General features: G+C 45.5%; 3 protein-coding genes across 3 annotated transcripts in view; 2 read left to right on the top strand and 1 right to left on the bottom strand.

Moving 5' to 3' along the window:
• Window positions 1-6,812, top strand: part of MATN4 (matrilin 4) — a 40,818-nt gene extending 34,006 nt beyond the window's left edge. Inside the window, exons 9-11 of the mRNA XM_081867727.1 lie at window positions 1,161-1,313; window positions 3,515-3,619; window positions 5,794-6,812. Of these exons, the coding sequence (XP_081723853.1) occupies window positions 1,161-1,313; window positions 3,515-3,619; window positions 5,794-5,849 (314 nt within the window). The 3' untranslated portion in view covers window positions 5,850-6,812. The remainder of the gene's footprint in view (window positions 1-1,160; window positions 1,314-3,514; window positions 3,620-5,793) is intronic.
• Window positions 1-24,723, bottom strand: part of RBPJL (recombination signal binding protein for immunoglobulin kappa J region like) — a 91,611-nt gene that overhangs the window by 59,431 nt on the left and 7,457 nt on the right. The gene's annotated exons all lie outside the window — the stretch shown is intronic.
• On the top strand, window positions 15,570-23,061 carry LOC309344129 (waprin-Enh1-like). Its single transcript, XM_081866284.1, has 4 exons — window positions 15,570-15,729; window positions 17,953-18,084; window positions 19,956-20,087; window positions 22,229-23,061. Exons 1-3 carry the CDS (start codon window positions 15,648-15,650, stop codon window positions 20,084-20,086), a joined length of 345 nt encoding a protein of 114 aa, XP_081722410.1. The 5' UTR covers window positions 15,570-15,647; the 3' UTR covers window position 20,087; window positions 22,229-23,061.

Here is a 24,723-nt window from a genome sequence, read left to right as displayed (position 1 = left end):
CCAATGTTATGCCTGGAAGCTGCAGCTTACTTCTCATTGAAAGTTGTGTCTTTTTCTGTTTTTCAGTCATCTGGTTCCAGCTTTTCAAGCCTTGTTCTTTTCCCATAGGTGGATAAGAGCACAAACATGATGGGACAGAGCAGGGCAGATAAAATTGAACACACAGTATTATTTAATCCTGTGTTCTCCTGTCTATAACTCTCTCTTCTTGCATGATATTCCATTTCATTGCCTACATGACAGGGACCAGCCATTTTGTATCCTGGGACCTCAAGGGCTCCTAATCTGGACTCCACTATTGACCCAGTCTCATAGAACTCCCATGATTCTCTCCCACTTCAGTTGTTTTCTGTAATGAACCCTTCCCTCATGTTGTGGGCTGAAGTTTTGGAAGAGCGCTCTGTGGTTGGCACAAGACCTGAGGTTAAAACTACTCTGGGAGAAGAAGGGGAAGGGGGTTATTATTTGCCCCATCTTAATTATGACCAGCTTGTGGTGATGCAGAGGCAGGCTTGTTTACTGGTAGCACTGGTGTTACAGAACACATGTCCTATGGAAACAAGAGAGGCCTCATCTGTATTGGCTTTCCACCAGCTATCGATGATGCACCTCATTGCCCAGTCATCCCCTTGGTCTCTTGGCCTGAGTCTCCTGCTTTAATTGCTGTGTTGCTTTAATGGAATTGTTTTATTGCATATTTCAGTGATGGATGTTCATATTTTAATGGGATTGTTTTATTGTGTATTTTAATTATGGATCTTTGTGTTTTAATGTTTGTGCCTTTGGTTTCTGTACTTCTAAACTGTGTAGAAGCCTAGTTTGGCATTAAGCAGTATAGAAATCCACAAATTATAGTGATAATAATAGTGACTACTAATATCCGAGAGACCTACTTCCATGTAGACCTGACGAACTATGAAGACTGGCCAGGAAGGCTCTCTGGCTGTATCATCAGCCTAGGCTTGCTATGCAAAGAAGAGCCTTCTTGGTGGTGGTACCCCAGCTCTAGAACTCCTCCCTCTCTCAGAAACGATTGGTTCTGTCTTCATGCACAGTGTATGAATGGCATCCCATAGCACTGGCTACTGAGATTCAAACAAATTGCCTGAGTTCCCAAAAACTGAAACCCTTGTATCCTATACATGTTGCTGGTTCTGCAGGAATTACCATGTTTGCGGTTGGAGTTGGCAAAGCTGTTGAAGAGGAACTGAGAGTGATTGCTTCTGAGCCAGTAGATCAGCACTTCTCGTACTCCGCAGATTTCAACACCATGACGAACATTGTCGACAATCTCAAAGTCAACATCTGTCCTGGTAAGCGATGGCGGAATCTGGGCAACAACCTTTACCACTATGCTTCTACCATCAGATATTTGAATGCCGTGTTCCAGTAAATCCTGGGAGCAAATGGCTCATTCTGCACACGATCCTGTGACCCGCCTCACATTACATCACTTTCCAGGTCATTTAATGCTAAATTTAGTATCCCCCTAAAAGAAAGGGGGAAGCTGTGTAGAGACAGCCTGAACCTGTGTTCAGTTTGTATCATGTGAACAGGTCTGGTAGTTGAGCTGTGGTACAGTTCTTCACTTGTGGTGCTCCACAGGTGTGGAATCCACAGGTGTGGCCATGTGCACAACAATTGAGCTGTACAAATCAACAAGCACACACTTGGTCACATTAACAATTCTACACCTGCAGAGGCAGCTTGTATATCTGTTCAGTGCATGTGTGAATAAGCCTCATAGCACAGAGACTTGGAGATGGTAAGGGGTAGACTTTCAATAATAATAATAATAATAATAATAATAATAATAATAATAATAATAGCGGACCATTTGGATCCCTTCCAGTCGGGATTCAGGCCTCATCATGGGACTGAAACTGCCTTGGTCGCACTGGTTGATGATCTCCGGCGGGCTAGGGACAAAGGTGAGAGCTGTTTCCTAGTTCTGCTGGATCTCTCAGCGGTGTTTGATACCATCGACCATAACATCCTTCTGGACCGTCTTGAGGGGCTGGGAGCTGGGGGCACTGTCATACAGTGGTTCCGCTCCTTCCTCCTGGGCCGTGTTCAGAAAGTGGTGGTGGGGGATGAGTGTTCAGACCCCTGGCCGCTCACTTGTGGGGTGCCTCAGGGTTCTGTCCTCTCCCCCATGCTTTTCAACATCTACATGCAGCCGCTGGGAGAGATCATCAGGGGGTTTGGGCTGGGTGTTCATCAGTATGCGGATGATACCCAGCTCTACCTCTCTTTCAAATCAGAACCAGTGAAGGCGGTGACGGTCCTGTGTGAGTGTCTGGAGGCGGTTGGAGGATGGATGGCGGCTAACAGATTGAGATTGAATCCTGACAAGACAGAAGTACTGTTTCTGGGGGACAGGATGCGGGCAGGTGTGGAGGACTCCCTGGTCCTGAATGGGGTAACTGTGCCCCTGAAGGACCAGGTGCGCAGCCTGGGAGTCATTTTGGACTCACAGCTGTCCATGGAGGCACAGGTTAAATCCGTGTCCAGGGCAGCTGTGTACCAGCTCCATCTGGTACGCAGGCTGAGACCCTATCTGCCTGTGGACTGCCTCACCAGAGTGGTGCATGCTCTGGTTATCTCCCGCTTGGACTACTGCAATGCACTCTACGTGGGGCTACCTTTGAAGGTGACCCGGAAACTACAACTAATCCAGAACGCAGCAGCCAGACTGGTGACAGGGAGCGGCCGCCGAGACCATATAACACCGGTCTTGAAAGACCTACATTGGCTCCCAGTACGTTTCCGAGTACAATTCAAAGTGTTGGTGCTGACCTTTAAAGCCCTAAACGGCCTCGGTCCAGTATACCTGAAGGAGCGTCTCCACCCCCATCATTCTACCCGGACACTGAGGTCCAGCACCGAGGGCCTTCTAGCGGTTCCCTCACTGCGAGAAGCCAAGTTACAGGGAACCAGGCAGAGGGCCTTCTCGGTAGTGGCGCCCTCCCTGTGGAACGCCCTCCCACCAGATGTCAAAGAGAACAACAACTACCAGACTTTTAGAAGACATCTGAAGGCAGCCCTGTTTAGGGATGCTTTTAATGTTTGATGTATCATAGTATTTTAATATTCTTTTGGAAGCCGCCCAGAGTGGCTGGGGAGGCCCAGCCAGATGGGCGGGGTATAAATAATAAATTATTATTATTATTATTATTATTATTATTTATTATTAAGGCTTTTCCCTATCAGAAAGTTAGAGTATTGCATATATCTTATGCAGTATGTCAATTAAGGTCACAACAGGAGCCAGTGGCAATTTGAGAATTGTTCCCCCAACTCCCTTGGACAATTTCTTTTTTTCACAGAAATCTAACTGCATTTCACATTTTGGTTGCCTTCAGTTAACCAACTTCGCCCAGACATTGTGTAGAAGTCAGTGGCAAGGTGATGATCAGATCTGATCAAAGAAGGTTTTCAGGGGCCTCTGGTACTATAAAGTGTCGATGGTGCTGATCTGAATATGTTTCTAATATATTTTATGTTATTTCAGAGGAAGGCAAGGGAGAAACTGAATTCCGCAACCCTTGTGAATGTGAGGCCCTGGTACAGTTCCAGACAAACAGTCTTGCAATCCTGGAAGACCTCACTGATAAAAATATCCTTTTTGGTATAACCTTCACGAAAAGTGAAAGCGGGCAGGAACATTTGTTATGTTGCCTTTTCCCCCCTTTCTTGGAAGGATTTAGATTCTCATTTTAAGCATCCCATTCTCCAGGGTTTCAGAGGGCAAATTGTACCTAAAAGGGCAGAGTCTTGGGGAAGTGCTCACCAGGCGCAACAGAACTCATGTGCAAAGTGTCTGCTGAAGTTCAGTGCTCTTGATGCCACCTTTGTGACAAGCAATAACTTCAGGGGTGGGAATGTGGTCCAGCGGCTAGAATGGATGAGTTTGGGTGTGAGGACAGCCAAGCCCAAAGCCCCATTCAGCAATGAAGCTTACTCGATAGCCTATGCAAGTCATTGTCACTCATTCTGATGATGTTAGGCTAAAATCATGCTCTTGGGGTGGAACTAGGGATGAGTGAATCTGTTACTTTCAGTTTTCTCATTTTTATAACCTTAAATTCAGGTCCCCACATTTTTGCATCGTTTTGTGGATTCTTTAAAAAAAAAGGCATGAAAATTTGCCAGCATTTCTGTGTGAATTTCTTCCAATATAGACACCTTTTTTTGCAAGCAGTTTTCCGCAAGGTAATGCATTTCTGCACACTATCCTAATGAGATTTTGAATTGTCTTCAGTGTTTCATCCCAAAGCCAGCTGCCTAAAACTGCAAAGACTCCACTATGAAGGGAAAAAGCCCCTGCAGGGTGAACATTTACCCTTGGCCAACCCAGCAGGGTTTACATATCAGTGGTGGGTGTGGCCATGCCACACTCATGGGCACACTTTCACACGCATGCGTGCGCACTCAGACAGGCACATGTACACAGGCACACAGTCCTCATTCTTTAGCTGAGCTGAGAAAGGGAGGGGAGGTGTGTTGTGCCCCTCCATTCATCATATAATTATCTGATTACCCAGAGAGAAGGGTGGATTTGCATCCCCATCAGTGCATTGTGTCTAACCAGGGTTCAAATCCCCACTTGGCCATGAAGCTCACTGGGTGACTTAGGTTCAGGCTTGCTGCCTTTCAGCCTAACCTGCCTCACAGGGAGGTTGTGGGGATTAAATGGGGAGGGTGAGAGAACCATGTAAGTGTCAGGCTTCGAGGAATCAGATCCCTCCCACAGTGGCAGCCAAGAAGCAGAGAAACGATAAAAGTTCTAACCAAGCAATTTATTCAATAATTCACAGAGAGTGACGAAGGAATGTAGTCTTCCCTAAATAATCGCATTGCTCCAAGTAAAGTTCCACCCTCCTACGTCTTTCCTATTCTACGTCACCCCTGCATCAGTTAATCTGAGCTTTCTGCCTCTGAGCTCTCTGTTCTACTACCCGCAATGCACACCTAGTCCTGGGAGGGGGGGTCAGGAATGATTTCCAAGGACACTGTCATCTGTCTCTCCCCTGGTTCTTCTTCTTCCTGCTGTTCCTCTTCCAGTATTTCCCAGCTTCTGCCTCTGCAGACTCTGAACTATGTCCTTCTGCAAACCACTGTTCTAAATCTATACTATCCTCCTGTTCTCGGGGAGGTTCAGGAGAAGGGGGTGGGGTGGTCCCCACCATTCCTCATCAGTCCAGCCCCTGACAGTAACTCAACTTGAGTTCCTTCCTTGGAGAAAAAGGTCAGGTAGAAATGCAGCCAGCAAATAAATAAATAATAATTGGGAGACAGAAAAGAATTGGGGTGTGTGTGTGTTTATGTGTGTGTGTGTGTGTAAGGTAAAGTAAAGTGACCCCTGACCATTAGGTCCAGTCGTGACCGACTCTGGGGTTGCGGCGCTCATCTCGCTTTATTGGCCGAGGGAGCCGGCATACAGCTTCCGGGTCATGTGGCCAGCATGACTAAGCTGCTTCTGGCAAACCAGAGCAGCGCACGGAAACGCCATTTACCTTCCCGCCGGAGCGGTACCTATTTATCTACTTGCATTGGCATGCTTTCAAACTGCTAGGTGGGCAGGAGCAGGGACCAAACAACGGGAGCTCACCCCGTATCAGGGATTCGAACCGCCAACCTTCTGATCGGCAAGCCCTAGGCTCTGTGGTTTAACCCACAGCACCACCCGCATCCCTCCAGCACCAAACTGGGGGGTTAGTTGCCCCTGCCTTAAGTTGTGAATGACTGTTCTCGCAATCTTGCATGTGCTGGTTTCCTTAATGCAACCACTTGCTCAGATGACTGCCAGAATTGACCAGCTGGAAAACCAGGTTGGCAGAAAATGATGGGGGCTGAGAGACACCTCACCTTATGGGCGCAGACACATCCAGTTAACTCATCGTTGGCGTTCCTGTTGTAAATGGTTGTTGGTTTTCATATACCACGAGCCTGAGGGGGAAGCTGAAACTGCTCCCTACTTGCCTAGATTAAAAAAAACAAAAAAAAAACTTTTTTTAAAAAAACAAAGAAACCCTATGTTGGAACACTTTCCCTCCCTTGGCTTGAAATGGATGGTTGGGCTGAGCCATTTGTCGAAACAGGTTGAGCCGCAACAGGTGGATGGTTCAGAGAAGACGCAGGAAGTGAGGCAGACATTATCTTCAAGAGCGACCAGGGTTAGTTGGCAGCCAATGAAGTCTTTCCTGGGGCTTTGCGGAGCACTCAAGGGCCCCGGACAGCAACATGCCTGGTTGAAAAAAGAAATCCCCTTCCTTGCTAAATTTCATTTTTATTTTTTAAAAAAGGCTTGCTTATGGAGGGAGAGACATTGGCAGCTTCTCACATTTTCAAGCTGAAGACTGTGCTGTTTTCTCCCTTGTTATCCTCCACTGTGAAAAGCAGCCCCAGCAGCTCCTTTGTCTACAGCTTTCTGCTTCAGTTGCACACGAATACCTGCTTTTCAAAAAAAAAAAAAAGGAAATATTATTTTAAAATATGTAAGTTAGAATAAGATGCTCCAACCCCCCCCCCCACCAAACTGGGGCATCTCTGATTGGAATACTCTGCTCCCACCCCACAACTTGACTTTGACAGTATTGATGGAGAATTTGTTGTTTTCCCTCCTCTTTTAAAAAAAAAAAAGAAACAGGTTTGGTTTTTTTAAAAGTTATATATATAAATATGTGTGTGTGTATATATATATATCTTTCTTTCTGAAAAGCAGGGCAGGGTAGTCTTATTTTTAAACAATCTTTTTTATATGTAAATTTTTAATAAACGGACCCAATAAACTTGCTGAAGATTTCTAATTGGCTTCTGTTGTCTTTTCAAGTGTGGACCCTTGGAAAATAATAAGCAAGCCGGTACCTACAGCAAGGGAAAGGGGAACATGAGATCTTCCAGATTTTGCTGGATTCCAACTCACATCAGTCTAAATTCTATTGCAATAGTTGATGGATGATGTCCTTTAGCCTCTTGCTAAGTCACGACTCCCCATTTACCCCTTAAAGGAGAAAGTCTCTTAGCTGCTTTTGCTCAATCCTTATCTCACCAGTTGTACAAACTGGGCAGTAAAGTGAATACAGTAAATTGAAAACTACTCCTGGAAGTAAGTCATAGTGAACTCAGTGGGGCTTACTTCAAAGTAGCTGCTACTATAATCATTCCATCAATTTTTGATGCTAGGCTGTGAGTGTTGCCTCTTTGTTGTTTAGTCATTTAGTCATGTCCGGCTCTTCGTGACCCCATGGACCAGAGCATGCCAGGCACTCCTGTCTTCCACTGCCTCCCGCAGTTTGGTCAAACTCATGTTTGTAGCTTCGAGAACACTGTCCAACCATCTCGTCCTCTGTTGTCCCCTTCTCTTTGTGCCCTCCATCTTTCCCAGCACCAGGGGCTTTTCCAGGGAGTCATCCCTTCTCATGAGGTGGCCCAAGTACTGGAGCCTCAGCTTCATGATCTGTCCTTCCAGTAAGCACTCAGGGCTGATTTCCTTCAGAATGGATAGGTTGTTTGAATAGGTTGTTGATAGGTTGATGGATAGGTTGTTGATGGATTGGTTGTTGAATGGATAGGTGTTGCCTCTTAGGTAACCAAAATGGTGTCGCCCATTCTCAAGAGGGAGTCATTGGCAGTCATGGTGGGGGGGGGAGCCCATGACTTACAGAAGTACCATGGGAATCTCCCCTACAAACAGCCCAATGAGGATTGTGCACTCAGTGGTTCATAGAATTGTAGAGTTGAAGGGACCCAAGAGTCATCTAGTCCACCCCCTGCAATGCAGGAATCTCATCTAAAGCATCCATGACAGATGGTCATCTAACCTCTGCTTGAAAACCTTCAAGGAAGGAGCGTCCACAACTTCCCAAGGAAGACCATTCCACTGTCAAACAGCTCTTACTGTCAGAAAGTTTTTCCTGATGTTTTGGCAGAGCAAAGGGTTTGTGGGGAAATCTGCCTCCAAAATGGCAATGACGTTTACTAAATAAGCATATGAAGGGGTTAAGGCTCAGAGAGTTCCTGTGTTTTTAGAGAAGACAGGACTGTTTGATGTCATATCCCCTACTTCCGGTGGCGGGAAATAGGACAAAGGTTCTTAATCTTTTCTGCTTCTTCTTTGTCTCGGTCTCTCTGATGAAGCAGAAAAGTGGATGGGAGGGAAGGGGATAGAACAGAGTGGCTGGAATCTCAAACAGGGAGATCTCATTGCAACATTTTTGTGCAGTCCCACTTGTATTGTTAAAAATTCACGCATACACTAGGGCTGCCATCTTTGTTCTGGCAAAATACAGGGTTGGGCAGTTAGGGAGCAAACCCCCCCTCCCAATCTGGTGCTGAAGTGACTTCAAAGCAATACAGTGGTACCTTGGGTTAAGTATTTAATTCGTTGTGGAGGTCTGTTCTTAACCTGAAACTGTTCTTAACCTGAAGCACCACTTTAGCTAATGGGGCCTCCTGCTGCTGCATCCGTGCCGCTGGAGCACGATTTCTGTTCTCATCCTGAAGCAAAGTTCTCAACCCGAGGTACTATTTCTGGGTTAGCGGAGTCTGTAACCTGAAGCATATGTAACCCAAGGTACCACTGTGCCTTGCAATCTACAGCAGGATGCCCTCTCTGGAATTTGTCACACGCGCGCGCGCGCACACACACACACACACACACACACATGAATTTGTAAATCTGTGTGCTTGGCTAGGTAAAGGGACCCCTGACCATTAGGTCCAGTCGCGGATGCCTCTGGGGTTGCGGCGCTCATCTTGCTTTACTGGCCGAGGGAGCCGGCGTACAACTTCCAGGTCATGTGGCCACCATGACTAAGCCACTTCTGGCAAACCAGAGCAGCACACGGAAACGCTGTTTACCTTCCCGCCGGAGCGGCACCTATTGATCTACTTGCACTTTGACGTGCTTTCGGACTGGTAGGTTGGCAGGAGCAGGGACCGAGCAACAGGAGCTCACCCTGTCACAGGGATTCGAACCACTGACCTTCTGATCGGCAATCCTTAGGCTCTGTGGTTTAGACCACAGTGCCACCCGTGTCCCTTTGTGTGCTTGGCTACCCAAGAGCTTAAAAACATGATCTTCCACACACCCTTTCAAACACATGGATTTGGAAAGGATCCCTAACTTGGCAGAGGGGGGGGGGATACAGGACAAATCTATCAATACAGGACATCACATTTTACATTGGAATACGGGACAATCCTGTATTATTCAGGACAGGTGGAAACCCAACAGGCACCATTAGTATATGTACGAAATAGCTTGTTCCTAAGCAAAGTATTCCAAGCAGCAATGAGAAGGCAACTTCATACATTTATCCTGAAATCTCTCTTGGGAAATGGCAAGAAATAAACTCTTTCCCCTAACCCAGCCTTTATTCTTACGGATGGAGGGAACAGACAACTGGAGTGTTTGACTATGCTAATGAATGGGAGCCTGTGAAGGGAGGCAGACACCGCCGCCCGCCCCCCAGCAGGAAGCTTGAGGCATAGACTTTTTTTCACCCACACCCAGAACAATCCTTGTTTTCACAGGTGAAACACTGAATGGAGCATTAACTCGCCAAGCCTTCCCAATGGGGTGGATTGCAATGGTTGATCGTACCACACACATTGCTGACAGCTGCACTCAGGGGAAAGCAGAGAAGGAATCCAGTGAATCAAAGCTGTGTAGATTTATCTTTGGTAGCTTAGCTCTGAATCAAGCAATTCATACATTGCACATAATGAAAATTTTAAAAAATTAGGCTTTGCGCTTAAAAAAAAAGAAATGAAATCTAAACCTAGAACGGATCATATAAATAAACGTTTGTGGATATTTGCTTATTTTGCAACAATACACGCTTTGTCGCTTGGTTTATTCTGAACCTGGCATTGATTCTCCTACTCTGCTATGAACATATTAGTACAGACTTGCGTACCATGGCAGGAAGAACTGTAGAGTTGGGATCTGGAGGGTCACCCAATGCAACCCCTCTAATGCAAGAATCTCAGGCATCCATGACAGATGGTTGTCCAACTTCTGCTTTAAAATCCTCCAAGGAAGGAGTGTCCACCACCTTCAAGAGAGTCCGTTCCACTGCTGGACAGCTATTGCCGTCAGAAAGCTCTTCCTGATGTTTCGTAGGAATCTCCTTTCTTGTTACTTGAAGCCACTGGTTCGAGTCCTACCCTCTGGAGCAAGAGGAAACAAGCTTCCATCTTCCATGTGAGAGCCCTTGATATATTTGAAGAGTGGTATGTGCCATGGGGGCTTGCATTGATGTTTACCTACCACCATTGTCACCAACTTTCCCTCCCCTGATTTGCCCCTCCCCTTCTCCCAAACCAACCAGCCAGCTTACCTGAGGCTCTTTCTTTCAAATGACTGTTTTTCCCAACACTGATCATAGGAGTCATTGGACTTTTTGGGCCCGTGGACACGTCTGCAATCTGGAGATGCACCGCAATTGAGCACATGTGGCTTCATTGGCTACAAGAGAATACTTCTTTCAAGCCTAATTTCAACACAGGCAATCCATGACTTATGGCATAATAAAATAAGAAGTGTTTGCTGGATCAGGCCAATGGTCCCTCTAGTCCAGCGTCCTGCACTCACAGTGGCCAGTCAAATGCCTGCTGGAAACTCGCAGGCAGGACCTGAGCACAAGATTATCCTACCCACCTGTGGTTTCCAGAAACTGGTATTCAGAAGCATTACAACCTCTCAATATGGAAGCAGAGCATAGCCATAATAGCTAGTAGTCACTGATCGTCTCATTCTCCATAAAGAGTGGTAAGAACGGTGAACCACTAGCTTACAAACGTGAACCAACCTCTGTTTTATTTAATGTCTCGCCAGCCACCTAGTGAATCTGCTGGTAGCACTTGATTTCTCTACTTTCTTTTACTTTGGGGCCACCAAATTTTGGCGCGCAATCCCTGGGGGATTTGCAAAGGAGGGAAATATTATTTGTATATACTAGGGATGCGGGTGGCACTGTGGGTTAAACCACAGAGCCTAGGACTTGCAGATCAGAAGGTCGGCGATTCGAATCCCCCAACAGGGTGAGCTCCCATTGCTCGGTCCCAGCTCCTGCCAACCTAGCAGTTCAAAAGCACGTCAAAGTGCAAGTAGATAAATAGGTACCACTCTGGCAGGAAGGTAAACGGCGTTTCCGTGCGCTGCTCTGGTTCGCCAGAAGCAGCTTAGTCATGCTGGCCACATGACCCAGAAGCTGTACGCCGGCTCCCCGGCCAATAAAGCGAGATGAGCACCACAACCCCAGAGTCGGTCACGACTGGACCTAATGGTCAGGGGTCCCTTTACCTTTACTACTACTACTAATAATAATAAATTTTATTTATATCCCGTCCTCCCCAGTCGAAGCTGGGGTCAGAGCGGCTAACAACAGTAAAAAACCACAGTTTACATAAAATCACAATCAATTAATAGAAATATATTCTAAAATCAATTCATTCTAAAATCAGAATCAAATTAATGGCAACCATTGGGCTAGAGTTCTATGAGGATTACAGAAGGAGGGGGTCAGACTGTGCCTTGGCCAAAGGTCTGGTGGAACAGCTCTGTCTTGCAGGCCCTGTGGAAAGATGTCAAGTCCCGCATGTGAGGTTGTCGAAAACATTCACAATACCTTGGATCCCAAATGTCTTGCGATTCAAACATTTTGGCTCTGCGTGTTCCGGTTTGCGAACATTCTTTGGAACTTCCGCAGCTTCTGATTGGCTGCAGGAGTTTCCTGCAGCCAATCAGAAACCGTACCTTGATTTCCAAATGATTTGGAAGTCGAACGGACTTTTGGAATGGATTCTGATCGAGTTCCGAGGTACCACTGTATTTGACAGTGCCAAATCACATTCTTTTGGGGCTCCGAACAACCTAGAGTGATAACACTGGGAGTATTAAAAAACATCTCCTGTATTCCCTGGAAAGGCGGAGGGAAACGGAAGTATTACATAGGTGTGTCAAGGAAGGGCAGGGCACTTTTGGGAAGACAACAAACGCTCCACTTCTCAGCAGCAGATCCAAGTTGACGAGCTGCTTCCTGACTCCCAAAATCCAGGTGATGCAATCAGCGTCAGAGCTGGTGCAAAGGCAAACCACACACATTAAAACCAATTTGAGGCATTTTGGAGCCACCTGAGACATGATGTCAGGTGGGACCCATGGCCAGCTTCTCACATGGTGGTTTCCAGGTTTCTGAGACTTGTAGATACCATGGATCTGTATGCACAAAACCGTTTTTATTTATTCATTTGTTTGCTCATTGTTTATATTTATAGACTACTTACTATCTGAAATATCTCAAAGCATTTTACAATAGATAAATACCAATGTGCATCTCTCTGTAAGAGTGCATAAATACATATATATGAGCACACCCGAAGTATTTTCTCACAGATGCTGATGTGACTGTGGCTTTTAAGTGCATTCAAAAGAACGAAAACATGGCATGCCAACAACGCTATCATTGAGCAACACGGGGAATGCCCAGCGTTTAATTAAGAGCACAAATTCTATGACCAATGTAAAGGTCTCGTGCAAGCAACAGAAATGACACGAGGTCCAGATTGAGAGATACGTATATAATTGGGTGATTCTGGAAGATCAGAGCATTAGCAGGAACACAGTCAGAATGCCGTCTCTGTTTTCATTAGTGACAGGAAACTTTTAATCCAAGCCTGGCGTCTTCCTGTGCATGACTCTGTTAAAGGAGGCACCAAACAGGCCTGTCATCTACGCAGGCCAGGTGCACTTTGCAGATGAAGATGAACAACTTCCATATTTAGGGCCATGCACGTTATGTGCTTTATTTTTTTTTTAAAAAGAACTAATTATTTCCAAGACTGGCTCTACCATTAGGTAAAGTGAGGCAGCTGCCCCAGGTGGCAGATACTTGGGAGGCAGTATTTGCACTTCCCTAGCTGTTGCCCTTCAGCCCAGGGCATTCACACCCACCTGAGCTAGTGCCCTGGTGGTGCTGATGCTGGCTTGTTGCTGGCATGGCTTGGCTGTCACCTAGTCACCCAATGTGTTACAGAAAGTACTGAGGCCCAGCGGCCTGGTGCCTGCCCTTAACAATACTGAAAGAATACAGCAAATATGGGGGCATTATAGTAGCAGTGGCATGTGAATGGTGCTCAGGGACTGCCTGATTCCTTGGGTCATGAAGATTCTAGGCTGCTCATTGTTCTGCCTCAAACTGTGTATCTACACCAATCAGCATCCCTGGGAATAGGGAATCAGCGCTTGGTCCGAAGGGCTGTTTGCTCAAGCCCCATCACTACTGGCACAAATGGGGAGGAATTTGCTTCTTTTGGATGGAATGTGAAGAGGGAATGTATTGAGTCTTCAGCCGGAATGGTTTGCAGGGAGATGGGGCTTCTACCACCTGGAACTGGCCTTATTTCCCCCAGAGCAGTCATGTGCTCTCCCACCTTGAGTTAATGGTGGAGGCTATGGCTGGTGGCCCTTCATGGGGTCTGAGTGGAAATTTCTTGGTGGACCCTGAAAAGACCATGTGGTCCATCTTTTCCAACAAATTCTCACTGTTTCAACTTCCTTCCTTTGGACCCTTTGAGAAAAGTTGGGAACAAAGTATTATTTTTTTAAAAAAATTGAGGGGCCAATGTGCATGTGCTTGTGACTACCTGATGTAAGTAATGAGGTGACTGTGGGACTTCACTCATCATTTTTAGGCAGGTTTACAACATCCTGCTTGTACTTGCAGCATTGCAGCACTCAGTGAAGAAAGGATTCCAGCCTGCAGGTATTCCTAGCAAGACCACATGACTATGGACCATAGAAGCCTGTCTTCAAAGAAACCCAGGACACTGCAAGTGGACTTTGTGTTGTCTGTGTGTGTGTGTGTGTGTGTGTGTGTGTGTGTGTGATGGTCCTACAATTGTTCTTATTATGAATTCCATTTATAGATAGCTTACTATCTGTAGATCTCAAAGCACTTTACAGTATTGTGTGTGTGTATATCATGGGTAGGCAAACAAAGGTCCAGGAGCCAGATCCAGCCCAATCGCTTTCTAAATCCAGCCTGCGGACGGTCCAGGAAGCAGCTTGTTTTTACATGAGTAGAACGTGTGCTTTTATTTAAAATTCATCTCTGGGTTATTTGTGGGGCACAGGAATTCATTCTTTTTCTTCTTCTTCAAAATATAGTCTGGCCCCCCACAAGGTCTGAGGGACAGTGGACCAGCCCCCTGTTGAAATAGTTCACTGATATTGTAGTATGCCTATAACATACAAGGATGAGGAACCTGTGGCCAGCTATTCTTGAAGAATTTGGAGCAAATGATTCATCAGAGGAAACACAGCCCAGAATAACTAAGGAGATAGTACAAGAATACTTGGCCAAGGTCCCTTTGGCCTCCACAATACAATATTTGAGGGGACCCCCCCCCCCAGAGTTGATGGGCATTGCCATTCAAATGGTGTGTGTGTGTGTGTGTGTGTGTGTGCGCGCGCGCGCCATGTCATGTGATTGATTATATGGGGCAGGGCTTACCTGCCCCCCATATTTTATTCAAGTTGGCACCCCTGTAAGCAGGCATTCCCAGCCTCCTAAGATTTACCACATTGTTCTATTATTTATTGGTATTTAACTGGCTTTTTATTGATGGGTTTTGTGGTTTTGCTGATATGTTTATTTGCGTTTTTTTGGTTTTAAATGTTGTGTATGCATTTTTTACTTTTTAAAATTAAATTATCTCACCATGTTCTATGTAAATCTCTTATGGATTTTGAACAGTATATAAATATTATTGATGATGATGATGATACACACACACAAAGTAAAATAAAACCAATGTCAAATAATTTACATTAAAAAAATTAAAGATACATAAGCAATATTCATATTGACAATACCAACATGAAGTCAAAGAGCATTGCAAGGCAGCAGAATGTACAAAATAAAACACACTACAGTATTCAGACAACCACTCATTCCCACCATCCACTTTCAGAACACAAACAGGGCATTTCTTCAGGCCTGAGGGCCTTGGACCCCTAAGGGTCTCTCAGCAAATCCCACTAAACACTGTGCACCATGTAGTAATGAGCTGACTATTTCACTCTATATCTGAGGATCATTTTAATTAGAAATGCCACATAGTGACTCACATGCTTCTTCAGGAAAAAAAAGGCATGTGCTGTGCTATTGAGCTATAGCCTATCCCACCTTGTGGCTGTTTAGTTCTCTCTCACACACTCTCTCTCTCTGTCTTTTTGAAAACATCACAATCACCAGGTATTAACTTGAATATAGGAAGTCCTGGTTCTTTTACAACATGAGCCCTGCCCTTGTACCATTCCCAGGGATGAGTGAGTTTTCCTCACGTGCTGGAAGGAGCTATAATCAGGGTGTGACTCAGGAGAATTCTTTGAAGTTTGGGTGTTTATACAGGTGCATTACAGGTGTCAACACCCACAGGCCCGGCTACAACAACACATGCAATCTATAAAGATGGTACAATGCAATTATTTTCGAGGGCCTGAAAAGTTTGATGCTGCTGATATTAAGTATGAGGTAGATGGGGAGACATATAATCTTAACCCTACCCACGCATCTGTTTAAATACAAGTCTTGTTCTATTCTAAGCGTTCACACCCGATTCCTGAAGGCACCATGAAGACACTGACTGTCCTTTTCCTTGTGGGGCTTCTGGCCCTTTGGACCGAATTACCCTCTGCAACTTGTTACAGAATAGGTAGGTAAGATGCGAAAAAGTTGAAAGGCGATTCTGGAATACAGGACAGGGGAAAAAACATTTGGAGTAGCTAAAGCTGGGTTATCGGTAGTTATATCCACAAAGCCATTTCAGGGCAAGTAACTTTGTCCTGAGATAAACAGGACTTGGTTCTGCAGAAGAGAGAAACGGAATTCACGCTGTCTTGCTATATAATATTTTTGTAAGGGAAAAAGTTGTCATGCTGTAGTTTGTGTGGCTGCCAGTAGGCGGCAGTGTGAGCTGCAACATGAGCAAGCAGAGCAGGAATGGCAGGCAACAATAACAGAGATGGCAGCCCCCAATATAATTCTGCACATGTTTGCTTTGCAGCTATACATTACTGAACTCTGTGAGTTCAATGGGACTTATTTCCAGGTAGTAAATGTGCATAGAACTGCAGCCTTTTTAGGGCAAACATATGTTTGTCTATACCCAGAACTTGAGTTGAATAAGACTACAGAGTGTATGAAAAATTGTAGCCTGAGAAGTAAGTTACATTGAGCATAGTGGGAGTAAGAGCAAGCATTTATATAGGACAGCATTGCAATGCTAATAATACTAATAATATCAATACTACTACTACTAATAATATAAATGAATAAATTCATGCTACCTTCAGTTAAACAGAGCTGGTGGTATGATGGCCACTCTTAGGCACTCTGGAGAAGGTTGCCAGTGGGCATGGACAGAGTTTTGTAGTTTGCATAAGGGATACAGAAAGCCAAGAGCAATTCTTAATTCTCTCTAAAACTATACTGCATTTTTTGTGTGTGTGAGGACATGATTGAATTCCATTTATTTATGTATACAGTACAGATTGGAATAATGTGAAAAAAGTAGCAGTGTAGCAGAGCACATGTGACAAAGACTCAAGTCACCAAAAATGATGGATTGTTTTTTAATGAGAAATAATTGTTTATGTTGTTTATTTTTTATATTTTTTAATTTTAGTATTTTTAGACTGCTTTGACATATGCTTTAAACAAATAGAAGTGCTGAACAAACCACATACAGTATCAATATATCTTCTATCTATCTATCTATCTATCTATCTATCTATCTATCTATCTATCATCTATCTATCATCTATCTATCTATAATCTATCTATCTATCTATCTATCTATCTATCTATCTATCTATCTATCATCTATCTATCTATCTATCTATCTATCTATCTATCTATCATCTATCTATCTATCAATCTATCTATCTATCTATCTATCTATCTATCTATCATCTATCTATCTATCATCTATCATCTATCTATCATCTATCTCTATCTACCATAGCTTACCATGCCTGCTGGCAACTTTGCATCTTTAGAGATAGGCAACATTTTTTTGATTCTCACATCTTGGGAGAATCATGTGATCACAATGACAACTGTAATTTCCTTTTTTTACAAATGAAATGTTTAGCTGGAAACATCTTTAAAGAGATCAACGAATCATTCATTATTTATATAGAACTTAAATTGTAAATTCCTTTGTGTGTCTCATTTATCTTCACAAAATCATAGTGACTTGAAAGATTCCCCTGTCTTACAGAGTTAGTTACTGACTCTGAGAAATTGGGCACTTTCAGACACGCTGTTTATTAACACAGATTTGGCTGGCGTCCTATCACTTTTCTAACAGCAAAAAATGGACGGAAGAAACGTGTTGGAAAATTTCACTGGAAAGTTATCATTTAGCAACATTTCCCAGGGTTTCTGGCCTACATAAGATTTGGATAGATGGGGAACCTATAAAATACATGTGGAAAGAATGCAGGATAGTGGGCTCTTGCATGCCTAAAATGTGAGCTTCCTAATTATAAATTCAAATGCAAATTTTGCTATGGATAACATGGCTGCACTATAGTCAATAGAATTTTAAAGTGCGTAAAAGTTCATATTTTGATGTTCAGATGCTGTTCTTTTTTATTTTTGTGCTCTTTTTATTGTAATTATTAGTATGTTTTGATGGATCGCACTCATACGCACAAACTCATATAAAATTTTAATTCTATTAATGTTTAACTGTTTTTAATGACTGCTTCCCCTCTCCCATGCTTTTTCCTGTCAGAGAAAAAGGTGGGTAGTAGCAGTAGCAGTAGCAGTAGCAGTAGCAGTAGTAATGATAATGATAATGATAATGATAATGATAATGATAATGATAATGATAATGATAATGATAATGATAATGATAATGATATTTCAGGGATGTGCCCAGGAAATCCATTTCGGTGCTCCATGCCAGGAATTAGTCGTTGCAGGAGTAACTATGACTGTCCACGTAACCTCCAGTGCTGCAACTACAGATGTGCCAGGGTCTGCAGAGCTCCATCACCAGGTATATTCCTCAATGACTGACGTTTCAAGGTACAATTTCTTAGAGCATGCATATTATTGGAAACAGGGAAGGGGGAAACCAGTTTGTGCAAGATGTACCACCACTGCACACCTTATTCTCTGGGGCAGCCTAAGTGGCTAAGCTCTGCCATTCGAAAGGATATTAATGGGTGTATATATATAGGTGCAACAATATATTCCATAAAATATGAACCGGTGCCAGGAGTGGATCAGTAATAAAACACCCAGTGTCAGTGAAGTTGACTCTTTATTCAAAGAAACCCAAACAGGCCTAGTGATCACAGGAACTCTTCCCAGTAGGTCTTGCCCCAAGAAGACAGTTGCAAGGACTGGAGGTCCCTGCCATCCCACTCCTCTCTAAGATTCCTCCCCCAGTTCCTCCCCCAGCAGCCCAAGCCTTCGCCTTGTCTCTGTTCTGCCCTCTTCATTCCTCTGGGTGTTCTGGGAGACCAGGAGGAAGGGGAGCTGGTCACAGCAGAAGGGGAAGACTCTGTGGCTTCTTCAGGGCCGCCTTACCCATAGGCACTAGGGGTGCGGGGCACCTGGGTGCCGGGCTCTCAGGGGTGCCAGCCTGAGAGTTGAATCCGGTGAAGAGCCCTCCTGTTGGTCGGAGCGCCGCAGTGGGCTCTTCTGCTGTGGGCAGCTTTGAGCTGTGAGTTCAGGGGCGACCGAGCCAGCAAGACGCTGAGGCAGCTGGCTGGCTCTGACCTCCTGTTCACCTGGGACAGGACAACCTGGGAGGGGGGCAGCTCCGGGCGGATCTTTGCCCCCCGTGCTGCATATGTTTAAGAAAGCCCTGGGCTTCTTCAGCAGCCTTCTCATCTTTGTCTCCTGGCCCCACTCCTCTCCCGCCTCTCAGTCTAGACTGCTCTCTGCCCCAGCCTCTTTCTGCTCACTAAGGCATGTTTCCTCTTCTGCTCCCAACACCTCCTCCTGCCAGCCTGTTCCTTGTCCCTCTGACCACATATCAGCGTTCCACCATCAATCCCCTGTCTCTGAACCTTTTTCCTCGGGGAGTTCCCCAGCTGATGCCTCCCACCATTCCTCTGCATCCAGCCCTTTTCTATGGGCCAGGCAGGAGGGACCTACTCAGAGTTCTCTCTATGAAGCAGATGTGTTTGGCTGTGAGTAGGAACAAGGCGTGTGTCTCTTTTTTTAATAATGAGCTGCATCAATTCACCTTCCTTTTAGCCTTTTGAGAGATGTGTAATGCTGGAGTTGGCATTGCTGGGCACCTGCCAAGGCCCACCCCTTGCAGGGGGCACATTGCCAACCCCTGGAGACCCCTTGCTCTGCTCCCCCTACTCCTTGCTGTTGCTGCCACTCGGGCAGCTCCTCGCTGCTCACTCAAACAAATGACTCTCTTACCATGCAAGCAATGATAAGAGCAAGCAGATAGGCAGCAGTGGTCATCTCTTACCTCTTGATTTTCCTGTGGACACTTGTGCCTAGAGGGGTAGTCAATATTTCACCACCCATTTGTAGGATGTCAACTGGATGGCCATTTCAAGGAAGTATAAAAGAAGAACAGCCACCATTTTCCCCACCCATCTGCCCATCCAGAGGTACATGGGGGGGGGGGAGCTAGCATTACTGCTCTGACTCTGGTTTGCTTCAGAGCAATGGTACTACCACATATTTGGAGAGACGCTGAATCTGTAAAGTATACATAGAAAGCTGAACCAGATTGTCAGGTCTTGCAGGCTCAGGCTGTGAACTTGCTGATTACACATTCAAATGTGGCTTTTGGTACCGCCAATAGGGCTGCACAATAGTCAAAAGAAATACTAGAATGCATTCATTAGTGTCTGAACATTGGTTAACGATGCTCCTATTGTTCTTTTCCCCCAGTGATATCTTGGTATTGCCCACGAAATCCATTTAGGTGCACTGTCCCAGGAATTGATCGTTGCAGAACTGACTATGACTGTCCAGGAAGACAAAGGTGTTGCTACTCCAATTGTGCCAGGTCCTGCAGATAAGGTATCACCATCAACGGCTAAGGACATCCCTTGGACATCATTTTGATAGATGTAGGCAGCCCAAATGATCAAGAGGATGGAGCACATGAGGAGCGCTTCCAGCATTTGGAACGTTTTAGTTTAGAGAAAAGATTAGTAAGAGGCAACACGATAGAAGTTTATAAAATTATGCACGGCATGGAGAAAGTTTTGCTCCCTTTCTATCAACACGAGCACTTTTTTCACATCCATAAAAGCTGAATATTGGAAGATTTGGGACAGATACAAGCAGTGCATTGTTGAACAATGGAACCCACTCACACAAGGGGCAGTGATGGCCTCCAACTTGCAGGGGTGCCAGTTCCTGGGGGCCGAGCTGTTTTGGGGCTCCTCAATATCTTTTGGGAAGGGGCCAGAGGGCTCCCAATGTTGAGGGGGCAGAGGAGGCCGAGTGCGGGTCCAAGCATGGCGCAGCTCCAGTAGCCGGCTGCTTCCCTTTCTCCCCTGCTGCGGAGGGAAGGAGGGTCAAAGCAGCCTCCTGCCAGTGGCTGTGCCAGGAGGAGGGACAGCCGCTGGCCATTGAAGCCGCACAACCACTGCATTCAGCTCTGCCCCTGGCTCCTCCCGACATCCTGGCATCAAGTGGACAATGCTGGGCCCAATTACGCCCTCACAAGCTGGCACCTCTTCCAACTTGGTTAGCTTTGAAAGAGGAGCAGGCAAATTCATGGGGGGCAATGCTCTGTCTCCACAGAGGCAGTCTGCTTCTGAATGCAAGTTGCTGGAAACCACAGGAGGGAGAGAGCCTGAATAAGATACTGTATTTTTCGCTCCATAAGACACACTTTTTTCCTCTTAAAATCTAAGGGGAAATGTCTGTGCGTCTTATGAAGTGAAAGTGTGGTCCCTGGGGCTGGGGGGGGGGAGGAAACCCGGGCTTCCCCCACCAGCTCCAAGCTGCTTTTGGGGGCTGGGGGTGGGGGAAACCCGGGCATCCCCCACCGCCAGCCCCACAAGCTCGGGGAGCAGCTTCCTGAGCTGCTTTTTGGGGCTGAGGGAGGAGTAAACCCAGGCTCCCCCCCCAGCCCCAACAAGCTCCTGAGCAGCTCTGGGGTAGCCTGTGAAGCCTCCGCAGGGCAGCGGAGAGCCTTCATCCCGCTGTCCTGGGAAGGCTTCGCGCGGCTATCCCTGGCTTTTGCGGGAGGTGGAGGAAGGGACAAAGCGAGGCTCTCTCACTTCCCCCACCTCCCGCAAATGCCCCCAAGACCCGCTCTCCCTTTAAAGAGCTGTGCGGAGCGTGTGTGTGGCTCTTGGGGGCTTTTCCCCGAGGAGGGAGAAGGGCAGCCCATCAGTGACAGGTTGCCCTTCTCCCTCCTCTGGGAAAAGCCTGCAAGCGCCGCACACACGCTCCACGCGGCTCATGAAAGGGAGTGCTGAGCAGAGCCTGGGATGCATACAGGCTCTGCTCAGCACTCCCTTTAAAGAATATTTTTTTTCCTTGAATTTCCCCCCCCCCCCCAAAAAAAAAGTAGCTGTGCCTTATGGTCAGGTGCACCTTATGGAGCAAAAAATACAGTAGATGCTCTAGCCTTGCTTGTTGGTTCTCCACAGGCATCTATCTGGGTGGCCACCGTGAGAGCAGGATGCAGAACTAGATGGGCCGTTGTCCTGATCCCTCAGGCTCTTTGTCTTTCCCTGTGTTCAAAGTCTTATGATGGGCCTGGTGCAATCAGGGAAGCTGGGAGCCACAGGTTATCCCTATATACAAACAGTAATTGGTCCACTCAAATATATCGCCCTGTCAGTTTGGATTTTATTTTGATCTGACAAATGTATCAGAATTTGGCTACTGAGCGCCAGTGCAGGGCACTTCTCTCTAGGACACCAGAAAGGGCTAAGCTCTGTGCTTTAAAGGGACATTTATATGTCTGACAAATGAGGACATAACATGGTAAGATATTCAAAATGCTAAGATTCCCAATTATAAGGATTTAGAAGGAGGGACCTACTCTGAGTTCTCTCTTCCAGGGAGGTAAGGACAACAACAGGCGGGAACATTTTAGGAATTTTCTCCAAGGCTGGGAGTGAGGAGGTACAATTGACAGGGATTATTTTGTTCTCTGTCACCAACCTTGTTGTTTTCCGTCTCCTTTTCCCATCCAGAATAACATCCTGTTGGCGTGCCTGAAATGCAACACCTGTGCCTGAAATTCGCCCAATTATTCATCTTTTCATCATGCAGGGAAACCACTTTCTACCCAACTGAATGCAAATAAAGGGTTTATCTGACTGAGTCAGAGTAGATCCATTTAAACCAGTTGACTTTTGTTAGTAAATCAAATTATTTTTGTGGGTCCGTTCTGAGTATGACTTAGTTGAATACCACCAACAGTCTTTTGTTTTTGTTGTTGGCATTTCTCATCTGAGTCTCAGGACATCATGTGGAAGGAGAACAGAAGTGAAGGAACATGTTTTTACTTGTTACCTAAAATATTGGTGGTCAGCTATAACGTCTCCTTGGAGATTTTCTTGAATGGGCCACATATTGACCAAGAAGCTCAGATGAAACAGGAGCATTTCTGTACATTCATCTATTGGACTATAAAAACAGACCTTGCTCTTGTGATTGACAGTGAAGAAGTCATAATCTGCAGCAAAATGTGTTATATAATAGGTTATGGGCTATTGGTTATTTAAATTGAATATACAACTTCTAACACAGAGCAAGCTTCCAGATTCATCCCAGTGGGTGAGAAACTCCATGTGGTTATAACTCTGACAGCTTATTTCCAGTTCCTGCATCAATGTGGGAAATTTTTATGCAACAAGAAATTACCTTGCAACACCAGTATTTACAAACACCGTCATCACAAAATAGGAAGCTTTCCTCCTGTGGATCCAGGACTCATTTATCTCTCTCTCTCTTTGAAACTATAAATGAAAAAGTCATACAATTACACTTGCAGAAGAAATAAATGCATATGGTTCAAATTGTATATGCAAATTGTTATTCCAGTCTGGAAGAGCTGCAATCTATATTATTTTATATTGCTCTATTTCAATTGGAGATTTCCCCAAAATAGCAGCACATCTGTTGCAGTACAGGAACTACACAACCAGTTCTGAAAGGTGAAAATTCCAGGTAGCCTGACCTTGCAAGTTGCTAGATCTCAATGGAGAGAATCTTGGGGCCTGGACACACTTTCATTCACTTTCGTTTTCTTAGGATTTGCATCAGATCAGTAGCACAGGGTCAAAAGCTTTTCATTTACATTGGTACCTTGTTTTGAATCCAGGATCTGTTCTGGAGCCCTGGATGCTCGACGAAAGGGACGCTCGACAACATGCGGAGCGGTTTGAGCTTCTGCGCATGTGCGAGCGGCAAACCTGGAAGTAACCCATTCCGGTACTTCCGGGTTTGCCATGGATGTTGGTGGAAATGGACAGTCGACGGGGTGACGTTCGCGGAGGTATTACTGTATATTGCGACACAGAAATAGGAAAAACCACTGTATCACAACAAATTAAAAACCCCTTAAAACCCCAATAGAAATTTGTTCCTCTCCTGATCTGATCCTTTTTCGGATTCTTGAATGGAAAAAGCTTTCCACACTTTCCCTTGTGGTCCATTGTGCGAGTGCTCTGCTTTCTCCTCCTTCATCTCCACCCTTTCTGTCTCAGCCCATGCCTTGAGTAAAATTTACCAGTTGTCTCTGGAGCTGCGCTGGTCTCTACCCAACACTATTGTTTTTTATTTTAAAAATGTGTCCCCCTCTTGCACTCTTATGGGAACTGCAAACAACTACACATATGAGAGCATAAGCAGTTTTCCTTTCCAGTGCCAATGTGTGTCAGCTGTGTGACCACAATGCAAAAGTTGAGAATGACTGGGGAACGTACACCATCCAAATTGCCCCCCTTCCTTGACAGTGGCTGCTGCTTCTTCTTCTTCCTCCTCCTCCTCGTCTCTGATCACTCGTGGTCTTAAAACATGGTCTTAACAGTGAGTCTGTAAGTGACTGTGGAGACCAATTCTGGATCCACACGTCCTTCCGCAGGGGACATAGGTGTCCGGGCGGGAGTTGATCACAGCAAGGGTTTGCTCCGCCTGCCTTCCTCATAGCATGTTTCTCCCTTTTGTACAGAGTTTGAGTGTCTTCAAAGCCCATGACACCTTTGGTAAAGGCTGTTCTCCAACTGGAGCGCTCGCAGGCCAGTGTTTCCCAGTTGTCAATGTTTATATATTCCATGTTCCAAAGTTCAATGGTCTTTTACAACTGCCGGGTGGTGGCCCCACTGGGCGTGGTAATCCAGTCAGGGGGAAAGGGAGGCAGACTATGTTTAGGGCACCTTTTCTAGCCCCTCCCCCTTTTCAGGGAGAGGAGAGTGTATCCTAAATAGGACTGCTCAGTCATGGATATAGCTGCTGAGCTGCTCAACTGCCTCATTCCTTGAGTCGGAGCCACTGAATCTGTATCCACTACCCATGTGCCGGTTCATGACTAGGGGCTTCCAGATTTCACAATCCTGCCCCCATGACCAGGGGAGCAGAGAAAGGGTAGGGCAAGAAGGAAGAAAAACAGAAGTGATGGACAGAGTATCACATGTTATCAGGGATGCCTCCTTGAAATAATGAGCAGTAAGTTGTGGCAAGAGGA

Source organism: Podarcis erhardii, assembly GCF_964252035.2.
Source record: "Podarcis erhardii genome assembly, chromosome: 6".
Taxonomy (NCBI): Eukaryota; Metazoa; Chordata; class Lepidosauria; order Squamata; family Lacertidae; genus Podarcis; species Podarcis erhardii.
This window is presented reverse-complemented; position numbering and strand designations above follow the sequence as displayed.

What these genes read in the sequence shown, in the direction of transcription:
- LOC309344129 (XM_081866284.1), top strand. Translation starts at nt 15,648, where the DNA reads ATGAAGACACTGACTGTCCTTTTCCTTGTGGGGCTTCTGGCCCTTTGG. An exon ending in TGCAACTTGTTACAGAATAG is followed by an intron (nt 15,730 to 17,952) that starts GTAGGTAAGATG and finishes ATGATATTTCAG; the next exon opens with GGATGTGCCCAGGAAATCCA. An exon ending in CTGCAGAGCTCCATCACCAG is followed by an intron (nt 18,085 to 19,955) that starts GTATATTCCTCA and finishes CTTTTCCCCCAG; the next exon opens with TGATATCTTGGTATTGCCCA.